This window comes from Plasmodium inui (genome assembly GCF_000524495.1).
Source record: "Plasmodium inui San Antonio 1 unplaced genomic scaffold supercont1.7, whole genome shotgun sequence".
Taxonomy (NCBI): Eukaryota; Apicomplexa; class Aconoidasida; order Haemosporida; family Plasmodiidae; genus Plasmodium; species Plasmodium inui.
The window spans coordinates 917,338-939,947 of NW_008481841.1; the positions used below are offsets into that span (position 1 = coordinate 917,338).

The 22,610-nt window shown below is 41.6% G+C and overlaps 6 protein-coding genes across 6 annotated transcripts; 1 reads left to right on the forward strand and 5 right to left on the reverse strand.

Annotated features, from left to right (window-relative positions):
- Positions 1 to 1,571: 1,571 nt before the first annotated feature.
- On the forward strand, positions 1,572 to 2,030 carry C922_02243 (hypothetical protein; the record flags this gene model as incomplete). The annotated part of the gene is made up of 1 exon (XM_008817842.1): positions 1,572 to 2,030. One exon carries the CDS (start codon positions 1,572 to 1,574, stop codon positions 2,028 to 2,030), a length of 459 nt encoding a protein of 152 aa, XP_008816064.1.
- An 850-nt stretch (positions 2,031 to 2,880) lies between these two features.
- Positions 2,881 to 3,690, reverse strand: C922_02244 (hypothetical protein; the record flags this gene model as incomplete). The annotated part of the gene is made up of 2 exons (XM_008817843.1): positions 2,881 to 3,168; positions 3,316 to 3,690. 2 exons carry the CDS (start codon positions 3,688 to 3,690, stop codon positions 2,881 to 2,883), a joined length of 663 nt encoding a protein of 220 aa, XP_008816065.1.
- Positions 3,691 to 5,679: 1,989 nt separating this feature from the next.
- Positions 5,680 to 6,340, reverse strand: C922_02245 (hypothetical protein; the record flags this gene model as incomplete). The annotated part of the gene is made up of 3 exons (XM_008817844.1): positions 5,680 to 5,745; positions 5,940 to 6,098; positions 6,242 to 6,340. 3 exons carry the CDS (start codon positions 6,338 to 6,340, stop codon positions 5,680 to 5,682), a joined length of 324 nt encoding a protein of 107 aa, XP_008816066.1.
- A 2,211-nt stretch (positions 6,341 to 8,551) lies between these two features.
- On the reverse strand, positions 8,552 to 12,067 carry C922_02246 (hypothetical protein; the record flags this gene model as incomplete). Its single annotated transcript, XM_008817845.1, has 1 exon — positions 8,552 to 12,067. One exon carries the CDS (start codon positions 12,065 to 12,067, stop codon positions 8,552 to 8,554), a length of 3,516 nt encoding a protein of 1,171 aa, XP_008816067.1.
- Positions 12,068 to 14,500: 2,433 nt separating this feature from the next.
- On the reverse strand, positions 14,501 to 15,566 carry C922_02247 (hypothetical protein; the record flags this gene model as incomplete). Its single annotated transcript, XM_008817846.1, has 4 exons — positions 14,501 to 14,590; positions 14,715 to 14,742; positions 15,083 to 15,163; positions 15,442 to 15,566. The coding sequence occupies 4 exons, from the start codon at positions 15,564 to 15,566 to the stop codon at positions 14,501 to 14,503; spliced, it is 324 nt and encodes a 107-aa protein (XP_008816068.1).
- A 2,040-nt stretch (positions 15,567 to 17,606) lies between these two features.
- On the reverse strand, positions 17,607 to 22,336 carry C922_02248 (hypothetical protein; the record flags this gene model as incomplete). Its single annotated transcript, XM_008817847.1, has 2 exons — positions 17,607 to 21,946; positions 22,042 to 22,336. 2 exons carry the CDS (start codon positions 22,334 to 22,336, stop codon positions 17,607 to 17,609), a joined length of 4,635 nt encoding a protein of 1,544 aa, XP_008816069.1.
- Positions 22,337 to 22,610: the final 274 nt, after the last annotated feature.

A 22,610-nucleotide genomic window follows, 5' to 3' on the forward strand; every position in this document is an offset into this window, starting at 1 on the left:
TGTGTAGCTATTCGTTGCGCAACTCTTCTGAACGTCTTTCGCGGTTAGGCGAGCGGGGTTTCTTCGCCGCTCGAGCAGCCCCGTTTTGGTAATTAGCGTTTTTATTTTTGCACTAATTTGTGTTACTAACTTTTTTCCCTTATTTTTTCCCTTATTTTTTCTGTTATTTTATCACTTATTCTTCTTCTATTTTTAGTATTTAGTCTTTATCTGTGCTTTTCCCCCGTCACACCCACCTTTCCGCGTTTTCTTCATGCATCGATTTGTAAAAGAAACAATCGAAAAGATGGAAATCAACCACTTAGGAATCAACTAAGTGTTTCTCGTCTGTTCTGTCAAACGTGTTTCTGTTCGTGTGGCAAAAAAGGCTATGGTATACTGTTTGGTTACATTTCTCTCCTCCCCCACCATTATGCCATGTGCATGTGTACGTGTGGTGAAATTACTTCTCGGTCACCATCGTCTATGGTGCGAAAGTTTATTAAAAAAAAAGGTGAACAGTGCTGTTTGGGGTTATAAAAATATATCCCTCTCGTTTAGAAGTAGAAAAAAAAATACGAACTTATTTAATCACCCTGTTGGTATGTTTCACGTGCGTGGTCAAATTGCTTCCCCCTTTTTGGCGTTGTTCATCATCCCCCGCATAAAATTGCGGGGAGACGCGAACAACTGCAGCGACCGTTTTTTTGTACATTGTGCAGCGGAAAATGAAGAAACATTGCCAGGTATTGCAAAGTTTCCTTTTTTCGCTCTGTTAACTTTCATTTAATAGCAAAAAGAGGGGAGAATAAATGGCCACTTAAGTGTTAGTTAAACCGGAATGGGTAGCATATTACCGTGCGGGATGGAGTGAACCTACGTATGTATACCAGTTAGGTATTTTTTTTTTTTCTTTTCCCAAATGACAGTTAAAAAATAGAACACATAGGGCGAGGAAAAACCTAAGCAATATAAATATATATATGTAACAGATTTACCTTCAAATGGTGAAAAAATAACACACGAGCTTTAAAATCATTTGAGGGAGGAAGAACTAGGGGGTCGCGTTTCAGAAGCTGCTGCATAAGTTTGCCCTTCTTCCTGAGTCAATCTTTTTTTTTTAAATATCGAATTTTGCAGCACGAAAGGGAAGAATCAACAATGCATGGAGGGCACAGATGATAACGCTACCTTTTTCGCAGCTGAAGGACATATAGATTATTTTTTTCTTTTTTATGAATTGTTTTTGCCAGAATATATATCATTCGCTACATTCGTTATTGCAAGAATGCATGCTTGTATATGACCTTTCCCCCTTGAAAGAAAAGTATATTTTGCACAGCTGGAAGGGAGTATTAGAGTCACAGTTGTTTTTCCCACTCCGTAGGCATAGCAGTTTTCTCATTTGTCCTCCTCATTGTTAAGATTACGAGCTGGATCATTTAACAGGCGCCACGTCGTAATGTGTAGGAGGAACAACGTGGGGAAAAGCTATTTCAAAATAATCACATATTTATTTTGTTGGTATTTTTTATTTGTATTTGTAAGAAGCCTCACTCTTTTGTTCCTTCCTTTTTTCATTTGTTACGCCAATGCTGTCAATAAGGAAGGGCAACATTTACGACCTGTTGTCCATGCAACAGTGCAATAGCGTAAACCTACCCGAAAATTACAACATGAGATATTATTTTTACCATGCGTTATCGTGGCCATCGCTGAGCCAAGTGGCAGAGGATGGAAAGGGAAAGATTTGTGGATACACCTTAGGAAAGTTGGAAGAAGAAAATGATAAGAAGGGTCATTTAACTTCAGTTGCTGTTTTGAAAACGTACCGAAAGCAGAAACTTGCTTATTATTTAATCACTCAGACACACCAATTTGTAAATGATATATACCAGGTCCATAACATTTCCTTGCACGTTCGAGTGAGCAACTATGCCGCGCTAAATTTGTACAATAACTTGTTAAATTATAAAGTGAAGGGAATAGAACCGTTGTATTATGGAAATAAGGAAGACGCCTATTTGATGGAGCACCTTTTTGTTAAATAGGCCCATCGTAAGAGAGGAGTCCTTTGTGGTGGCCGTCACCGTCGTGGTGTTTATCACCTCTATGGTGCTTCAACATTATAGATGTAAATTACCAAATGACATGAACATATTTACGCACATTGTGATGGGAAGTGTGATATTTTACGTCCCAAAGGAGGCACGCAAAAAATAAGAAGTGTGAGATTCCGACCCAGAGCGGCATTCAATGCTTAGTGGAGGGCCATCCCATTTCACGACGTTCCCCCTCTGTCTTACACCACAGCACATTTTGAAATTCGCCCACGTTTGACAATTTTTCAAAAATTGGATAACATAAAGTCAATGTGAGGCTTATTTGTGAGAAGAAAAAGTCATGCAACTTTGAAATGAAACATCCTTCGGGTTTCCCTTTGTTGGATTACTTTTTCAGTTACTTTTAATTTTTTTTTTTTTTTTGTAAATGTTTGAGCTAGCTAAAAATTATTGTACTCGTATACACGTCCTTTTTTTTTTTCTTTTTTTTTTTTTTCTTTTTCCAAATTGTGAAATGCCTGAACGGTTCATATTTTTTTCTGCTGTTGTATTTGCTCGATGTGTGTGTTTTTTCGCCTAACTTTTGATTACCAGAACGGACAGAACTGTGCATATATATGTGCAGCTTCTTTTTAAATGAATTTTTTCGCAAGTTTAGTCGAATTTTGAGTGATGGAAGTTGTGGAGGGAAATGTGCAACTGTAGGTTTTTTTTCACGAAAAACACAAAAAAAAGAAAGAAAAGGAAAAAATGCTGGGCCACTTGTGATTAGCAGAATTGTGCACGTGCGTGGGCATGAGTAACATGTGCGCTCCTTCCTTGTAGCTGTTTTGGGTAACTATTGTTCGTTGCCCAGTTGTTCATTTTGCGGGTAGTGAGTGTCCCCTTTTTCTTCCCACTTCACTTCCCCATCTGTTTCTTCCCCGTTTGATTCAGATTGCCCCAAGTCCTCCTTAAACATTTCTCCGTAGTACTCCCGTATGTTTTCCATCTGACAAAACAATTGTGTTTGCTCGCTTAAATTGCTGAGGACGAAATTTAAAAATGGGACTCTTTTCCGATGTTTAATTGCTTGGGCCAACATGTAGCGAATTCGTTTGCAGTTTTTCTTCATCCAGATGTAGCCCTGCGGGGGAAGCGGTGAAAAGGGGTGAAAAAAATTGCCAAATGACGAAGCAGTAGCGCTATTTTGTATGCAACAATGCGGTATAAAAAAGATGTGACCATTCCGGTGTAGTAAACTTATTCACTCTTGCTAATTATCGTGCAGTACCTGTCTGGAATCGATGGAGTCTCCCATTATTTCGATAAAAACTTTTGCCACAGAACAATCACTGTTCAGCTGAACTCGGTGAATCGCTATTCCTTCTATTATATCTTCATCGATGTGGTACTTATAATTTATCTTAATCCCCTTTTTGTACAAAATTGATTGGAGTGTCTCCTTCAGCTCCCTTTCGAATCTTTTCCTGTATATTTCATGCCGACTCGAGTTCTTATTAGTAGAATAAACCAAGGTAACGTTTCTGATTGATGCCTTAGAGTTGCTAAAATGGATATAATTCAAAACCTGGAACCTCTTCTTAATGTTTAGGGTGTGGTTTCTTTTGGTGAGTGTAAGCAGGAGGAAGAAAAAATATAGGTACATTTCAAGGCGTTTCCGTTCTTTTCGAGGGGGAAAAAAAGTACGCTGTTAAATGAAGCACAGCTCATTTTTATGGAGGCTCACTACTCCTATGTAAGCATTGGACTGGATGAATGATTGTTCCTATTGGACGAACTTTTCCTTAAGGGATGCCCGATCTTGTGTCACGTTTTTCGCATAGCTCTGTCGCGGCCCTGACACAGCTTTATCACAGCTTTGTGAACATTTGGGGCTATTCCTTTATTGGTGAAAGAATCAACCTGCACATGGTGGAGAAAAAATGAATCCAATCGATCATCCGTTAGGAAAAGTTTTGCGCAGATATATACTGCTCCGGTTTGTTGTTTTTTTTGGGGGGGATTCGCAAATGTTGCTAACCCGCTAGAGTCACTGCACTTCTCTTGGGCCTCCACGGAAGGGATCGCAAATGTTATGATTTTTTTTTTTTTTGTTTTTTAAATTGGCTTCATTTAAAAAAGCATATGTATTGTTCCTGGCACATCAATCTGCAAAGAGAATATTTTGTCATAGTAATGTGCGAGAAAATTATACTAATGGAGGAGGGGCAAAATGTCGTATCGGACGTATGGCAAGCCAAATTATTATGTCTCGAGAAGTTTGCACAAATGTTGTACGTGCACATGAGCTGAATTGTTGCAAAAGAGTGTGTCACATGGTACGGTATAGTCAGGGGGGTAAATAAGCGAAATGGAAACTTTGTATTGTCTTCTCAGCTTAGTGGGGCGTAAAAAAAAACAAAAAAAAAAGAAAAGGGGAAAATTGCATGTACATGTGTAAAAAGGGAGTTCTTACGTGTACATATTGATGGGAGTTAACCCCAGTAAAGGGACAAAATTATTTGCTTAACAGCAGTGGGTATTGGCTCCCCAAAGGCAAATTAGTTGACGTTATTTGTTTTTTTGCAGAAACTGGAATACCTGATTTCTGCGTGGCTAAACTGAAAGGAGAAAGTAAATTCCACCAGCTTTTCTCATCATAAGTGAGATCACCAGTCAAATGGGTGAAGCGAAATGTTCGCAATTTTTTTTTAAGTAAAAGTATGTATGCCATTGCAACATTCTCGTTGCCTTATTCTTAAACAATAAAATTGCATAAAGGACAATTCCGTAGAGAGTTTTATTTTAAAGGCATTAGACAAATGTGTTCACATAAAAATGGGGACGGAGGTGGGAAGAAGGAACATCGAGGAATATTCCTGTGTTTTATTGAAAGTAAAGGCGCAACATGCTAATACAAAAAACGGGGGTGGGAAAAAATCTATATAAAATGTAATTGTACACGTCAGGGGATACAAATGAGTCTGATTTATCATCTATAAAACTGCAGTGTATTAAAAATTTGGATGCATTTTGAAATTTCCCTATTTGCATCTTTTTAAAAAATTACAATAAAAAGAAAAAGGGAAATAAACTGCACATTATCATTTTTAAAAAACGGGGAACTGCCCCGCGCGTATCTCTGCCCATGCTGAATACTTTACTAGCAATCGATTGGGAACTATTTTCACGTGTTTTTCAATTGGCTTCTTTGAATTTTTCTTAACTGACCTACAACTGTGTATACTGGCAGTTGGGCCATTTGGCGATTTTTTGAGCAACTTTTATGGGTTTTTTTTTTTGGGAGACAGTATTGCTATGGTTAATTTCGTCGCATGGGAAGGGGCGTCAACTGAACATTTTTGACGTGCTTCCTTCATTTAATAGTTTTTCTTCTTTCCTTATCATTGTGACACCCAGGGATTTTAACAGATAAACGGCAACTTATAACATGGCGAGTATTTCTTTATTTCAGTTTTGTGGGGTGTTATCTTCGCAATAAGAAAAAGTTTTCCATTTTTTTTTCTTTATTTCCTTTTTCGCAGTTGAGCACGTAGGCCTTTACTACGATCCGCCTAGATCCGTCCTGTTTTGTGTCTGCATTTTTGGCACTCTATTTGGATCCATATTTATCCGTTTATTTCCTCCGCTCCTTTTAATCATCCTCCTCAGGGGTGTGTGGGTGCTTCTCCGGCGGTAAATCGTTGGGGTCCCTCAGGGGCTGCGGCGGAAAGAAGAAGACGGGGGCAGGAATGAGAGGTGGTAAAGGATACGGCGAGAATTTAACCCTTATTGGGAATATTAAGACGGAGACAACAGACAGACAAGGGCAAGGGCGAAACGACATAGGGACATAGCGACATAGGGACATAGCGACATAGCGTCACACCGACACGCGCGTATGGACGATCTTACGTTGGGGGGGTTCCTCCTCAAAATGTATTTTTTAAAAAAGAAATTTCCTGACATGGCCCCCATAAACCCGGAAAAAATTATAAACAGGTAACTCGGGAAACTGATGGCGTATTTTACTTGTTGCAGTTTTCCGTGAAACACGACGCCTGTTCCTGCGGGCTACGAAGGCAGTGGGGCACATCGGTGTGGCTATGCTGCGATGTCGTGAGCAGCACAGTTGGGGGTGCCACTGGAGTGCACACTCACAAGAGCATCAGTGCATGAGCGGCGGTGTAGGGCACGTGACACTTAATTAAACGAACCGGCTTGGGGAGAGACTTGAATTCACTCGATAGATAACGAATGGAGCGGTTTTTCTGCGTAAGAAGTTGGCATAGAAATGAAGTTAAGAAAATGAACATTTCGAACGGAGAGGTGTGGCACCAACAAACATGTTCTATTTATCGTATTAGAACAACACAGTTGGGTTGCTTTCCCCCTAATGGGGGTGTAGAGGCATTCGTATTATGTATGCCCGAGCAGTGGGCACACTAATGTGGCAACAAAGAGACTTGATAGGGAGAATATCTTCCCGTTAAAGCTGCACGTCGTTGATGGATATGTTCGCAGAGGGTAAAATCACGTAAACGCGGGCTAGATTTTTTTTTATTTCATTTTTAAAAGGTAAACGTGTTTGCCCACAAATCTACTTTGTTCACTTGGTGCCATTTTTCAAGCTCCTTTTTTATTCTTACTAAGATCATCTTATTAAAGGGGGATGGACAAACAAACCGTTGGAGTTTTTTCCACTCTTCTTAGTTGAAGGTATCTTCACGGGGGAAGAGTTTCTTCCTGTGAGTTTTGAGAGGAGTGTGCTTTTTGATCTGTGCCTGCGAATTGAGTTGTGTAAGTTCGGGCATATAACTAAATGGGGAGGATAAAGGTACGCAGCAGGCGGCCCCTTGAGGAGATCATACCTTTTATAAGAAGCTGATAGGCATGAAAGGGGAAGCTTCTGTGTTCATTTAGAAAGACTGCACTTCAAAAGGGGCATTATTAATTTGGGTCTGAAAGGTACTTCTCCTGGGTTTTCCTTCTTTTTCCGTTTGTGTAAATTAGGCCTCGTTCGGTAAAGGAAATGGAAGAGTGGAGCAGTAACGGGGTGATAACTCCTGGGCGGTGAAGTACCTCCCGCAGTAATACCGTTATTATGGCGTCAAACCAGTCGAGCAGGCGAGACCAAATGTTTTGTAAAACGAAAGATTTTAAAGGTTATCGCACTGGATGTGCAGCCATTTATATACCGCATTAACGCATAGGTGAGTAAAACATTTTGCGGAATTGTTTCTGCCTTTTAGAGCGGCACCCGTTTGTTCATACTGTGCATGGTTATTCAATGTGAGTATTTTTTTTTTTTTGTACGTGTGAGGGTAAAGTCACACTCGTAAGAAGAGCAACTTTTTGATGGTAAAAATTTCGGGTAAATTTCCACTTTGAGGGTACGTATACATGGTGATAATTATTTTTATCATGGCGATTGAGGTGCGTAAATTTTGAACGCACCATCGGTGAGGATACGAATGAGGGGAAGAAGTTGTGAGGTAATGTCAGATGAGGTGAGGTGAGGCGTGTTATTTGTGCAACGGAGGAAGAAGGGTTCCTTTGGGGGCGCAAAGGCTGGTTAGACTAATTCAAAAGGGGGGAAACATAAGATAAGCTAAGCGAAGGAGTGGAAAAAAGGGTAGAGACCATGAAGTGAAAACAGTGGAAATGGAAAGAAAAGTGTCCCTTCCGATGAAGTTCCACCGGAGGCTCCCGCCCTCTCACGCGGGGGAGGCAAATGCAAAACGTGGAATTAAACCGAGTGGTAGAAATGTTGAACGGGGTGGGAGTTGCGACCTCAGAGATAAACAAGCCCTATTGGGAAGTGAGAAATAGGAAGTTCAAATTGGAGTTGGAGTTTGTTCCGTAAGAAGGGGAAAAAAATTGGTTAAAAGAGGCGATTAAAAAAGGCGGTTAAAAGAAGCGGTTAAAGGAGGCGATTAAAAGAGGCCGTTAAAAGAGGCGGTTAAAAGAAGCGGTTAAAAGAGGCCGTTAAAAGAGGCGGTTAAAAAAATCGGTTAAAAAAGGCAGTTAAAAAAAGGCGGCATTAAAAAGACGGTAAAAAAGACGGTTAAAAATTCGCGTTAAAGAGGCGACCAAAACGCAGGTTTACAAATGAGTCCAAGAGGATCAGAAGGCTTTGTAGCCATCTAGAAGTTAACCCCACGAGCGGGGAAATACAAAAACGGGGGGAGGCCGAATGGAAGGTCTTCAAATAGGTTTCCCTTCCGGACTCCAGTGAAAAGAGTGTGTGTCGGGGCACCGCCACAACGGCAACCAAGGCGTAACCAAAACAAGCGGGTATGGGGGTGGGAGTGCAACGACAGAAGTTGGGAGGTCATCTCGATTCGGTTCATCTCTACTGAGTTCATCTTTACTGAGTTCATCTCGACTGAGTTCATCTCGACTGGGTTCATATCCGTTCGGCTCACCTCAGCTTGGACAACTTTGATACAATCCGGTGTGAAGTGCGCTAAGGGGGGACTTGCCGTATGGTTGCGCTTCCTTTGCAGGACTTCTGGCGAACCGCATCAGACATCCCCCTTAGACCGGCGCCTGTTCAGGCAACCGGCAATCTCCTTGAGGTACAAGAGGTAGGGCAACTCATACTTGGAGAACAAAATGCGGCGATTGATCTCCACGGTCCTGGAGCAAAGTACATAAGAATAAATAATCGTAAAAGAAACACAAGCAATGATAAAAATGAATTCCATAAAACTTTTGTGAATGGAGAAAGACCAGTATAACGAAGTGAAGCAAATAACGTACAGAAAAAACAGTACATAATGTGTAGGGTATCGAATTATTAACAAAATGGACGTCTGCACAATTAGCATATGGATGTATATGTAGACGTAGTAGGGGCTGATGAAGTAATCTAGCGACGTGATGGCCACGTAAATGTCCGATGATGATATGATGAGCTTGGCTAAACATAAGAGAAGGGTAACAAGATAATAGCGCTTAATATTATAAGTGGGCTCCTTGCGTATTTTAAATGTTACAAAAAGTATGTAGAGGAGATACACAAATATGTTGACTATTGATTTGAATAGATAGTAGCAGAGGTAATTGTAGTGTGTGATTAAGGCCCCGTTTATGTTCCTTCTCGTTGTGGTGTAGTACAATTTGTATGCTGTTACAAGGTCTAGGGTAATTAGGTACATGATGAGGTAGATGCCTATATAATAAGTTTTGGCGATAATATTTCTGTTAAACTCGTCCATCCAGGACAGGTACCATCTTTCTATGTTTTCGTTTTTGAATAAGCCTAGTGCGTCCCTTTCAGGGATGAATATTTTATTTTTCCATGTTGCATTCTGCATGAGCATTTTTTTTTTTTTTAAATCGAAAAATATTCTCTTCGTCATATCGAAGATGTTTTTAAAATATTGTGGAATGTGAACAAATAAATATTGTATGGTTGCATTTTCCCAAAAAAATGAAGTGTATTTTTTTTTTTTCGTAAGATATATTTTTTTCCTTGCTATCGCGGAGGATGATAATGGCGACAATGACGACGATGATAATGACGATGCGCCTTTTTTTATGTTTTTTTTTTTATTTTTTTGGTCCTGATTACTGATGTCCAGTTGCAGAATTTTGTCTAACATTTCATGTTGCCTTGTTGTGTTTTTCTTGCTATATTTACAGCTCGTGTGGCTGCTACTTCCATTTTGTAACTCCTTGTCTGCGAATGTGGTCACCTTGGTGTTGTTGCTGCTTCTCGAGGTGTGTCTGTGCGTGACGTTTTCGCCCCACTGGCTCATGTCTATCGAACTTTTGGACTTGTGCAAGAGGAGATTTTTGTGAGAATTTGTTTCCTTTTTGCAGGTGGCCGCGACATTGTTGTCGTTTGGGTGGACCCCATGGGCTTTGTCCGATAAAATTGCCCTGTTTGATAGGTTTCCTCGGTTAGACAGGTCTGCCTCGTTCACCGTTGGTCGTTTTGACCCATTCGATTGATCCTTTTCAGGCAGTGTTCTTTCCAGAGTGTCCGACGCGTCCTCGTTTGACGTGGACTCGAATTTGCTTTCACTTTGGCGACTGTCATCGCCCAAGTGATCCGTGCAGTTACTGTGCGCAGAGGGTCTTCTTCCGCGGGGGAGCGGCGCACCGTCGGGGCACACCTGGATCGCTTTTCTTCCTGGAGGGATGGTCTCAATTTGGCCAATTTCAACCCGTTGACCCCGGATTGCTCGAGAGGAGTTATCACCCTTTCTTCCTCCACTCGGCGTACACACATTGTGTGTACCTTTTATTCTATTATAACTAGGCTTCATCACATTGCAGTGGTAGGTATCGTCATTTTCGTTTGAGTTATCTGGAAGGGGGTGGCTGGCGAGGTCATGTTCTTCACCCTTTGCACCATGTCCCCGTTTGCTGCTCATGAGGCGATTTTGCTGATTACCCATTTTGGTGTTCCTCCCTTCAGGGAAGTTATGCGCACTAATTTTCCGCTTCGTCTCCTGTTGTGAGGTCACATCACTGAGGGATGATCCGCTGGAATGGGTCTGGGAGCACGGGCAGACATAGTACTCCTGCTGTTCATTTGCAGGGAGAGCACTTCGCTTGAGGTAAGAGTCATTTGAAGGTTTCTTTTCCGATAGTAGATCAGCTGATGTATCTACGGGATGTTCCCCAAACGTATTGTGATGTTTCTCCTTTTTCTGCTTCCCCTCTCCAGACATGTCAATCACCGCAGCGGATTTGATCCAACTAGCGTTCGAGTTGTTCATCGGGACGGCATCCTTATCGGTGTTATTTCCCCTTATTGGGATGAGCACTTCATCATCTTGGGGGTGTCCTCTGGACGAGTTGTTCCTCCTCGGTTTTGTATCCTCCCCCTGGGTAGTAGCTGAGTACGTCGGATTAGCCACCCCTGTTGAGTTCATCCCATGATTGTCCAACCGGTTTGACTTGTCTGCAGTGGATGACTTTATACAAGATTTAGATTTTTTTTTCTCTCCCTTGTTTTTGTATGCATTATCCTTATGGCTGTTTTTTTCGGCGATGCACTTTTTACAAATGGGATGAGAAGCTTCTGAGGGTAAGTTCACGTTGAAATTATTTTTAAATGAAAGGGTGTTGGATATTCTAATGTCCGTTTTGCAGATGGAGGTAGACTTGGTGGCGGAGTTGGCAAGGCTTCGACTGTTATGATAGTTGCTGTGTTTTGCACATGTTAGTCGACCTGCTCCCCTGCGATTTCGTTTGTCCCTTTTGCCTCGTCGAAGGAGTAACATCTTCGTGTGATTGACTTTATCCTGGTAGGAAGTACCAACGTGGGGGTTGCACTTAGGGTTAGTATCCCTACCGAGAACGGATTGACTCCTTCTATTTAAAAGATTATTAGTGCATGTTAAATCGGAATAAGTTCTGGACTTGCTGCACATGTAAGAATTGAATAAGGATGAGAAAATTTGTTTTTCCACTTGTTTCACCTCCTTGGATGCGACGACATACTTGCATGGGTTCTTCTTCGAAATGACGATTAGAGTGCAAAGCTTGTACATGCGAACGTATAAGATGTTTCCTCCGATAATTTGCACTAGGTAAGATAGCATGTCGAGGAAGAAGAAAGAACTGGAATGCGCACTGAACCCAGTCAAGCTGAAATTATATTGAATCGTCAGTCCTATCAGGATGCAAAAGAAGAAGAGGCTCATCAAATTGTAGTAGGCATAGCCTGTTAAAGCGAACGAAAAAAAGAGCAACTGCATGTTGGAAATTTTGAAAGAGTCAATTATTGTTGACAGTGAACACGTGACGATTATACTCAAACTGAATAGAAACTGCAGGACGTATTTGCTTATGTCTATCTTTGACAACACAAGGGATCTTATGAGAACAAAGCTGATGAGGGAATATATGAAGAGACCGCTCCCAATGCAAAGTGCCCACACGTAGGAGAAGTCAAAGTTTAGATGGTCTTTATTCACGGCTGTGTATCCTATCATGATAAAGGTCTGTAGGTTTTGGAGCGAAATCAGGACGACAAAATCTTCCGATTTTATGTCCACTGAGTGTCTCACGGAGTTCTCCATTTTGGCTAGTGGTGTGAGGGAGGTGTAGTAGCAGCGGTGCAGGTGAGCGTTTCTCCCCCTACTTCCTTACCCTATAGTAGGTAACCATATGACCATCCCCAGGTAAAACACACACAGGGAGGCGCGTAGAATTAGGAGCATATCCACACGGGGGGAATGAATCGTTCTCGTGTCTATTTCTGTACGCACCACATACAAACACGGTATACACATGTATAGATTTAAAAAAAAAATGGATTAACAACATATGCATTAGGAGAGTGGGGTGGAGTCACAGAAGCGCAGACGCGCACATGCGCAGGGAGCAATATCGAGGAAGAGCTCCTGCAATTGCATGGTCTGATTATTGCATCGAATTAAAGAGGCATGATTAAAACTAGGCTACACAACTTCGTAGTCAGATAAGGAAGAGAAAAAATATTGAAGCGAAAAGAACTCGGCATTGAACTCGAATAACGATGTGACAGGGAATAAAAATGAGGAGAAGCAGTTTGTGCACTTTTTCTCTTTAACGATTTGGAAGATGTTGAAAAAAGTGCCTCTGAAATGTTTAAAGTGTCGACGAAAAGTTAAACACTCAGTGGTACACGCCCCATTACTCGCAGGGAATAGCCTCCCCAGACACCCAGATGTGGGAGCCCAGTTAAGTGATGCGGAAGGCAAAAATAGCCCTTTCCCACTATGTGAAAGGGAAAAATGACATGCACATGTATGGACTCCTAAGGAAGACAGCAAGGAAGATGACATTTTATAAAAAAAATGATCACCATTGTGCATATGTTGAAAGCGAATTGTATGATAATGTGCATACGGAGGCGTGTACACACATGCGCTTTGGAATAATCGTCCAACTAGAAAAATTAGAAGTGAGCAGAGATGAAGCAAACAGGAATTTTAATTAGTATGTACAGCTCCAAATAAAATAGAGGCATTTAGTTGGTCTCCTCCTTGGTATCATTACTAAATTGGTGAGAAGATGAAAGGGAAAAAAAAAAAATGCGTGTGTGAATTAGGGCACCAGCATGTTTCCTTAAAATGTGTATGCCAATGTGTAAAAAAAAAAAAAAAAAAAAAAAAAAGCGAAAAAATGGCAGAACGAATCGCCGAAATGTTTTAAATGTGCTAATTCGTGTATACACCTATGCGTAAGGTTATGAGGGGCCACCTTGGCGTATATACTTTGCCAGAGTTCATTCATCCCGCTAAAGACAATTGCGAGGGTTAAAACGCGACGGGTTTTTGTCACACGTATTCGCCATCTCGCCTTTTTTAAATTAAGCACGAATTACCTTTTCCTGGACTTAATTCGATCTGCTAGCAGGGTGGAAGACTACATTCAAGACAAAACTGCAGATGCAAGGAAACTCCTTTGACTAACAATAACGCTTTAATTTGTGTACGAGAAAGCTTTTTCCCTCCACCCGAAGTGTGTGCCTTATATGCAAAAGCGTCTTTCCCGGTTAAACAATGATGGGGAAAAAGAAGCGGAAAAGAGGAACAAAATATATAATTAAAAAAAAATGCATCACCGTGGAAGGCCCAAATAAGAGGCGCATCGAGTGGCCAACACTTTCAGTGTGAAACATATGTAGTGGATTGAATTGGGAAGAATCTGCATTTCGCATGTTTTCCTTGTCTCTCAGATCATTTCGAAAGAGGTAAATTGTTTGCGCCTAGACAGCATTATGATGGTGACGCATTGAGGATTTCCAGCCCACGCGGTGGAGTGGTGCTATTATGCTTCGCTGGAAGACTCACTTGGTTGATTTCGTTAATTTTTTTTCTTACCACATTGTTGAGTCCAACATGTTCAGTGAGAAACAAATTAAACGAAAGTTGTACCCCCATGTGCCTGCTCTCTTCATTTTTGCTATTCGCAACTCATTAAACAGTCGGCATATTTTCCGTCCGTACACACAAGTGTCAACAGGAGACAACGTCGAATAGGATTCAAAATGATACAATTTTTACGTAAAGGGTTTTGTTACATGTTATAAAAACGTGGGGACATGAAACAGGTTGGGTTCTGTAACTCCAAAAAAAAAGGGGAGAAAATAGAAGGGGGAGGAAGAAGAAAAAAAAAAAAAAAAAAAACACGCATACATATAGATAAGCACATAAGACATACACGTTGCAGTTTTGGGGTGTTAGAAAAAACAAGGGGCGATTTACGCCATCTCGTATAATCATGGGTGCATCAGAAAATTGAAAAGAATATCAGGAGACTCAATAGGACGAATATAACGGGCGCCATTAGCCTGAGACGAAACAAAAAAAAAGAAAAAAAAAGGGGGTAAGGTCAGCAATGAAGGAAGGAGAAGTCTATTAACAATGTGTGAATTTCCGCTTCTAATACGAAGTGCCCAGGTTGGCATTTGTCTCTCCCCCCTATGGTTAACTACTCTTCGATGCAGTGTGCTGTAAGCTTGTGCCTTACGTGGTGTTGAGGAAGAACTTGATAATGTCATGCTCATCTACCACGATCCGATCACAAATGAAATTCGTGTTTCGCTTTCTCAAATTCTAGAAAAGAGAAGAGAAAAAAATAAAAGGGGGGGTGGTTGGTGGTCGATGCAGGCCACTTTCTATTTGTGCCATTGCTTAGGGATGGGGTGATGGAGTGCTGGTAAGTGCCATCGAATTATACCTGGTCGCCGGACTCGCCTTCGAATTCCCTGGGAAGAGTGGAGAAAAAAGGGAAAAAAAAACATACACATATGTAACACTAAACGGGGAAAGGAATGGTATACTGAAAGACCAGCTCCTTTGGTACGTATGGGCCAAAATTCAATCAATTATCGCTCCTCTCCAATGCTGCCTTTGCCCAGAGTTCCCCGTACGTATAATGCGTGAATGCGCTGTAGGCCACGTCTTAACTCTTGAGAGACAACCATGCGTAGTATTTCTACCTACGCATAGTTGCAAGCATGAAAAATCATTCAAGCGTGCACGCATACAGACATGTACACCTCCCCAAATGGAGGTGTCCATAAGAACCTCTGCAGAGCTACTTACATGGGCGTGACGGTGTATTTTCCGATTCCGTCTAGGTGCTTCTTTTCTATGCCCGCCTTGAATGCCACTATGGCTGTTTCACTGTAAAGGGAGGAGGAGGGAAGAAAAAAGGAAGAAATGAGATGGTACAAAGGAGTGAAATTTGTGCGTTCGAGAGGGTTCTACTCCGTATAATCATGCAACTAGTATGTTGTGGTGGATCTTTTGTTAATGGGTACATAGGTACACATGTGACTGTTGCTGGTAAGGATAAGCGCAGGGGACAGCCGCGGGAATGTACAAACATGTACATAGATATATAGGCATATGTTGTGATGCGTCCTGAGAGCACTGAAGGCAGTATCTACATAGAGGCTTACTCTTTTTCCGTGTACTTCTCCACTATAGCGTTAAAGGGAATCAAGGAACTCTTAAATACCTGCAGGTGGGCGCCCTTTATGCCTTCTATCCTGGCCTTGGTAATTTTTTTACTTGATTCACTCATATTTGAAACAAAAAAAAAAGAAAAAAAAACTGCTAAATATGTGTTAGAGGTTGTTAACAAAACAGGGTTAAACAATTTTCATTATAAAGTTATTTTTATTATCTGTTGCGTTGAGGGGTTGATGTTTGTTCGTTGGCGCATCAGGGGTTTTTTCCTAATGACATAAGAATCGGCAGTCATGAGGCAGCAAAGATGTTTTGAATATGCGTAATTTGTACAAGTGAAGAAAAATGCTTTCTCCCCTGCGTTTTGGAAAGCCTTTCGTTTGGCATTTTATGTCATCTGTGTCACCTCCGTATTCCTTACAATAATGTTTGTTTATTTTTTTTCCGTTTGTGATTTGTCATTCTGCCTTTTGCTCTCTGCATTGGTGATTTCTTCCTTTTTTTTTGCCACGTTTTAGTTTTTCTATTTCATTCACAAATTTTCCTTTCTTGGTCTTCTTGCTGTACAACAATTTGACAATGTTGACAATGACGATTTTTTATTTTCATTTTTGCGTATTTGCCTTTTTCTTTACCTTTTCCCATTGCATTTAGTTTGGGGACTACTTTGGGGAACTGGTTTTGCCTTTCCTCCCCCCTGCGGTCAGTATCCCGGTTAGTTTTACCCCTAGGCTTGGGGTTAGCCCTATGTGTTCCCTTCTCTTCTAGGCCTCGAAATTTTAGAAAGAATGGCATACGAAGAGCATAAGCATAGAACATACGTGAATATATCCCGGTAAATGATAAAGCGTCTCTTTGGGGGGGAGGAAAGTGTTACAGCCAGTGCGTCCAAGAGGGATAAAAGGAACATACTGAACAAGCGAATGGAAATGTGTTGGATTTTGTATAATGGTGTGAGGAGATGATTCCCTGAATGAGGAAAAGGAAATGCGTTTCTCGCATCCTATTTAAGCTCCGGGCAAATGTATAGGCAAAGTTGTGATAAGTTTCTTCGCTGATGAGTAATGCAGTTGTCCCTTGCGAGAAGGATGTTTTTGTCTGTTACTTGATGGGTGTATGTATTAGTAACTTCCATCCTTCTCCTTGCGGACGGAATAAGATGAGGAACACGCCAAAATGGATGATGTATCGGTCAGATGGTACAAGTTAAAGGTTTGGTTTCGTGTCCGTGAGCCCAAACGTGGAGCCGGTTTGAGAGGCTGTGTGGATAGGCGGACGAAACCGTAACACGTGTACATTGGGAGGTGAAGCAGAATGGATGCGGTGAAAAAACCTGGTGAATCACACAAAACAGTATTACACTATGCCACTGTTTTTAAGTTGTTTTGGGGAACGCGCAATAGATACGTTCATGGGAGGGAACCTTCGAAATTGTAATTTTTTTGGCAAAGGTTAAAAATGGTGATAGGTGGCAGCTTTGCGTTGCTGACCTGTGCTAGACTGAACCTGGAGGGGTAACACAAATGAGCGTGTAAAACGTCATGGCATTCGTTTTTGCACTATCATGGTAGAAATACGTTCCCGCCAAGGCATTAAAGAAGTACACGTTGGACATTTGTGCGTCAACATGTGCCTTCAACTGGGGAGTGAATTCCCATGAGGGCAATGACGAAACACTGTATGGCATCATAACACAATAAGTTTTAAGGTTCGCCCGTTTGGCATCATAAAAGAAGGGGAGGATTAGTGAAATGCAAATGATAGCGGGGAAAGGAGCAGGGGTAAAAATAATCAAATAACAAAGTGGTGGATAGCCGTGTTGCCCATCAGGCACGCCACTATTATTCCACATGGTAACAAAAAATGGATAGGCAAATTTTCTCACAATGAAGGTGGGCTGAACAAAGGGACGCACTGCAAGGTGCTCATGACGAAATGTGCAGCAATGTGTATGAAGGGGGGAATTCAATCGGCGGGCAATGATTCTACGCGGCATAGAATATTTTTGGGGAATGCATGGTGTAAACCCGTTTTGTATCCCATTGGCGCGGTGCAAACCCGTTTTATTTGCATCTGCGTGGTGTAACTATGGCGACGAGCAACACATATACTGCTGCACATATTACAGTACTACAAATTAGGTATACGTTCATGCCTACCATTGCGCGGAGGGTATAGGCTTGTTCGACGTCAGCACCAAAATGGAGGACATGTTTACGCGCACGGGTTTCTTACTCTGGTAATCTACCGATGCGTCATTTTCTAACTGCAGAATGATGGAATGCGGAAAGTACTTCAAATACTGCCGCTTATTCTTGATGATGTACTGCTGGAAAAAAATGTAAAAATTTTTTATATCATGGGGGATAGTATTATTGGATTTTTCTTCATGGTGGAAAAACTGTTTGAGTAAATTATACTTGTAATTAAAAAAGGGGAAGGCACACATATACTTATTGACTTTTTTAAAAAAGAAATTAAAAAAGATGAGCGACTGTATGGTGTATACAATCCACCTCATGTGAAAATGCGTTGGTCTGCTTATGCTGTTCTTTTTTATATATATGGGTATGCAATAATGGTCCTTTGTAAAAACATTTCTGTCAAGCAGGTAGAAATCGTTGAGTGGAAGGAATTCATCCTTGTGTGTTGTCAGCAGTAAAATATACTCCATGTCTTTTATGTTCTTTTCTATTTCGTTTTCGAATACGGATATGAGTTTCAAGTTTGACTTTTTCTTAATTTTCTCGATGAGCAGTTTAACTTTTAAAAACCTTTTTATACTTTCTTCTTTTACGAAAAGGACAAATTTGTTTTTCTTCATCATGTTGGTTCCTATATATATGTAATTAAAATCGTGTGTCATGTCTTTAATTTTTTGTTCACTTCTTTTCAGCAAATTGAAGCCATATTTTTCTTCAATATTTAGTGCCAGGTTATTATCTTCCACTTTGGTGCTCATGCTACGCAGGGGGGTTATTTTGTGTGCGTCTTTTTCTCGACATCTATTAGGCTTCTCGCCTTTTTTTTCCGTTTTCCGAGGAGTGGTGTTTGCGCGGCTTGGCGTTGCACGGATTGCCGTTGTTTCTGGATGCGTCTGGAAGTGGCCGCTTCCGCCGCCGTCGCGATGTTTGGTTTTGCCGTTGTTATCATGTGCAAATCTAGCGGGGCTCCCCCAGTTTTGGGCATCGCTATTTACTTGTGCATTCGGGGTGTCAGTACTGCAACGCATCATCTGCCCCAAGGGGCGGGATTTCTCGGCACAGGATTGGAACGTTCTAAATCGCTCCGAATTGATTTCTGCGTTCGAATCGTTACTTCGTGCTGAATGTGTTTCTGACTGTGGCCTGCGGTGAGCAGCGGCGGTGGGTGTGCCCGCTCCTCTCCGCGAATTGGGGGGAATATCACTACAAATGCGTTGATCGCTTTGAATTGCATGGTTAGCTACTTCACTTACAGCTTCATTGGCGGCTTCTCTCTCGGCTTCTTTCGTGGCTTCACTGGCCGCTTGCGCCTCCTCGTGGTGGCTGAAAAATAATTCAAACCACCTGTAAAACTCGGCTATGTGCCTCTCGTCATTTTCCTTTATAATTTTGTACGCAATGGGGGAGGTTTGAATATCCCGGAAAAAATGGGCTCTTTCGTTTCGGCTGCAACCGTTGGGGATGTGTCTCTCCTGGGACGCTTGGCACTGCGCTAGGGGAGTGGCAACATCTTCATCGTAGGGAGACTGTTCGAAGGGGTGGGGTGTATGTTCCTTCACGGGGGTGCAGGTATCATCAACGTTGGCCTTGCCCTCCTCGTGATGGTCTTCCCCAGGATTTACGATTTTAGTCAGGCCTTTTTTGCCATACTTGGAGTTATTAGCTAGTTCTGATTCTTCTATTTTGTACACGATGCATTTTTTGTAGAAGTATTTAAAATCATCGTCGAGCTCGTTAAACAGATTAGTGACATGTTCTATGCTTAGTACATCGTAAATTGAGCATTCCTTTGTTTCGCTGTAATTTGAAGGGGAATCATTTCGAGATGTGGAACTGTCTTCAGAACTGAGCAGCTCCTTCCGTCGGATAAAACAATCAGAGGAGGTGTCCATGCTGCTTGATAATCCCAAATTGGAAATTCTTTCTTTATCTGTCTTTTTTTCAACTTCTTTTCCAACTGCCTCTTTTTCAGCAACCTCTTTTTCAGCAACCTCTTTTCCAACTGCCTTTATTTTATCCGCCTTCCGTTTGTCTGTTTTTTTCTTCCTATAGGGAGGGACAAACGGAGAGTAAGCTGGGAATAAATGGAAGGTGTTCGTAAACATGGGATTCTCATGATGAAAGAAGTGGAAAATTAATTTCTGAAATTCGTTGTACTGATTGCTATCCATTTTTAAATCGTGTAAGTTGTGTAAGTACGATGTGTTGTTGTACTTTTGGACAAACAAGTCGTAGATTTTTACGTTATCATCATCAATTTCGTTTTCACTATTTTCTCCATCCGATGAAGATATCTCATAGTTTTGAAATTTTTCGCTCACTAATAATTCTAATATGCTGTGTCCATACTTGTCATACATTTTTCTCTTTTTATCATTTGTTAGGATGTCATAAGAGAGCTTCAGTTGAAGAAACTTGTTTATGCTTCCTCCTTTGTCTGGGTGATGAACCTTTATTTTTTCCTTGTAAGACTTTTTAATTTCTTCCTTGCTGCCGTTGTAGGGGACGTCCAGATGGTTGTACAGCGATTTTGTCACGTTGCAGTTTTTGCGCACGAAGGAGTCCATGTCTCGCAGGAAGCTGCTACCATCAGGCGGCTCTTCATCGGAGTAGCCTGTGTCGTGATTATGGTGCTCGTCATCTTCGTTGTAATCGTCACGTTCGGCTCTGTTTCCTCTTGCACGGTAATTCTCTCTAATGGAGTTTTCCATCGCGCAGTTTTCCTCCCCGCTGTTAACATAGTCTTCACAATGCGAGGAATTCACTTTTGCAAAAAGGCTGTACTGCAAAGTTTCACCACCTGGGGTTACTTGTTCAGCATTTTCCTTCCATTTGTTGTGTTCATTTTTTCCTTTGTTCCTTCCCCCCTCTGGTGCATCGTAAGGGAGAGGAACGTTCCCACAGTTGCTATGTGGATGACTGCTGGCACGTTTACTATGTGCATCCTTCTCTTTTCGAAAGTGCGTAATGAAAATCTTCTTTTTGTTTATGAAAAAGTTTCTACTAAGTCGGTCAATGGAGTCGTGGCTATCTAGGTCCATCAGTTCATTGTTCAAAGCCCCGTTCTGGGGGGTACTCTCTTGGTCACTTTCGCTGCTTTGGTTTGTGCCATTGTACTGGTCATTTGGGGGGCAATTTTTTGGGAAATTTTTTATGTCACTTTTTGGATCTTCCGCTGTGTCATCGTTAGTGGTTTCGTTTGTGCCAACGCGTTCGCCACACCTTGCACTCCCTTTGGGATGAAAAATTGACTCATTGTGTGGGTCCGTTTTGTGGGTATTTTTTGCATCCCATCTTGGGTCATTTTTCGGGTAACTCTTTGTGACACAAAGAGTGGCACACTTTGCATAAATCTTTGTGTCATTTCTCTGGGTAATGTTTTGGGCATATTTTTTGCCTCCTTTGAGGTCATCTTGGGGGTCAAAATTTTGGTTCGTTCTGAAGTCATTCTGCGGATCTGTTCTTGGATCAAAAAATTGGTCCCAGCTGGAGCAAGTGTTTCGGGTTTCTTTTGAGTTATTCTTTGCCTCATTGTTGTGGGTAACATTTCGGGTATATGTTGCCCCTCTTTTGAAATCATATTGGGGGGCAAATTTTTGTTCCGTCTGGGAGGCATTCTGGTGCTCCCCTGTTGGGTCAAAAGATTGGTCCCCTTTGGTGTAGTTGTTTACGGTTCTTTTGGTGACATTCTCTATATTACTACGCGTGGCAATGTGTTCGCCATAATTTGCTCCTGTTTTGAGATAATTTTGAGGGTTAAAATTTTGGTCGGTTTTGAGTGCATTCTGTTGGTCCCTTTTCGGATAGAAAATATTGTCCCATTGGGAATAATTGTCTACGATTCTCTCGGGGTCATACGTTGGGGCCATGCTAATGGCAGTGTGTTCGCCGCAGTTTCTGTTTCTTTTGCGGTCATATTTGGGGTCATTTCTGGTGGTGCTATTTTTCGCCGGGCTGCACATTTCACTATCACACTTTGCGCTTCTATTATCGGCACTTTTCTTGATCGGAGAACAAACAAATCTAATAAAATCGTATTTGTTCAATGAACCGTCTCTGCTAATCGTCGGTTTGTTAAGGCCTTTTCTGACACTGCTGCTAGGATTAGAGACGTTTGGAGATTCGTCATTTTGTGGGTGAATATGGTTAAAAGAGAAGTGCTTTCTGGGCGTTTGGTCAAAGGAATTGCTGTAAAAACAGTGGGGATCTTCATTCGGCACGTTAAATTTCATTTTTTTCCTTTCGCCTATTCCTACGGGCATTGAGTTTCTCGTGTCATTCTGGTACTGGTCTGCAGCATCGTGGAGGAAGATAGAGTATAAATGAGGGTGTGTTAATTGAGTTAGTGATTTCCCCATTGGGGGGAGGGGGGGGATTTTTTTTCACTCATTCGATTCATTTTGTTTATTTGGTTTATTTTGTTCGTTTTGTCGTTACCACTTTGGAATGAATGGATTGCACCTTTGCTGTTGGATATTTCCTTTTTACTTTTTCTCCCTGCCTTTTTATCTTTACGAGGAGGGGAAAAAATCTGTTCATATCCATTGACACTTTGTGGGGTGTATAATTGTTTAAATTGATTTATGTCGAAGTAGCTTGAGCACTTGTTTAGCGCATTGTTGCCATGGTTACATGGAGGTTCCTTAAGGTAATAGTTTTCCGTGGCCTTGTTGTTTTTCATGGTCCATTTGCTCGGCGACCTTAACGCTGTTTGGATTTATCGCGTGTGTTCCTTTTTTCCGCGCAACTTGGTACAATTTGGCGCATTTTCCTCAGCTTCGTTCTCTTTTTCCTTCTTTTAACGGATGTGCTGATATGCAGTACCGGCGAACGCAAATTTCGAAAAAGTTCACTTCCGCAAGCCGGGCGCGCCCCTGCGCTTTTCACTTTTCACTGGGGAATGCATACGCAAACTGGTCGCCTCGACGGGAAAATGATGCTACGTTGAAATTAAG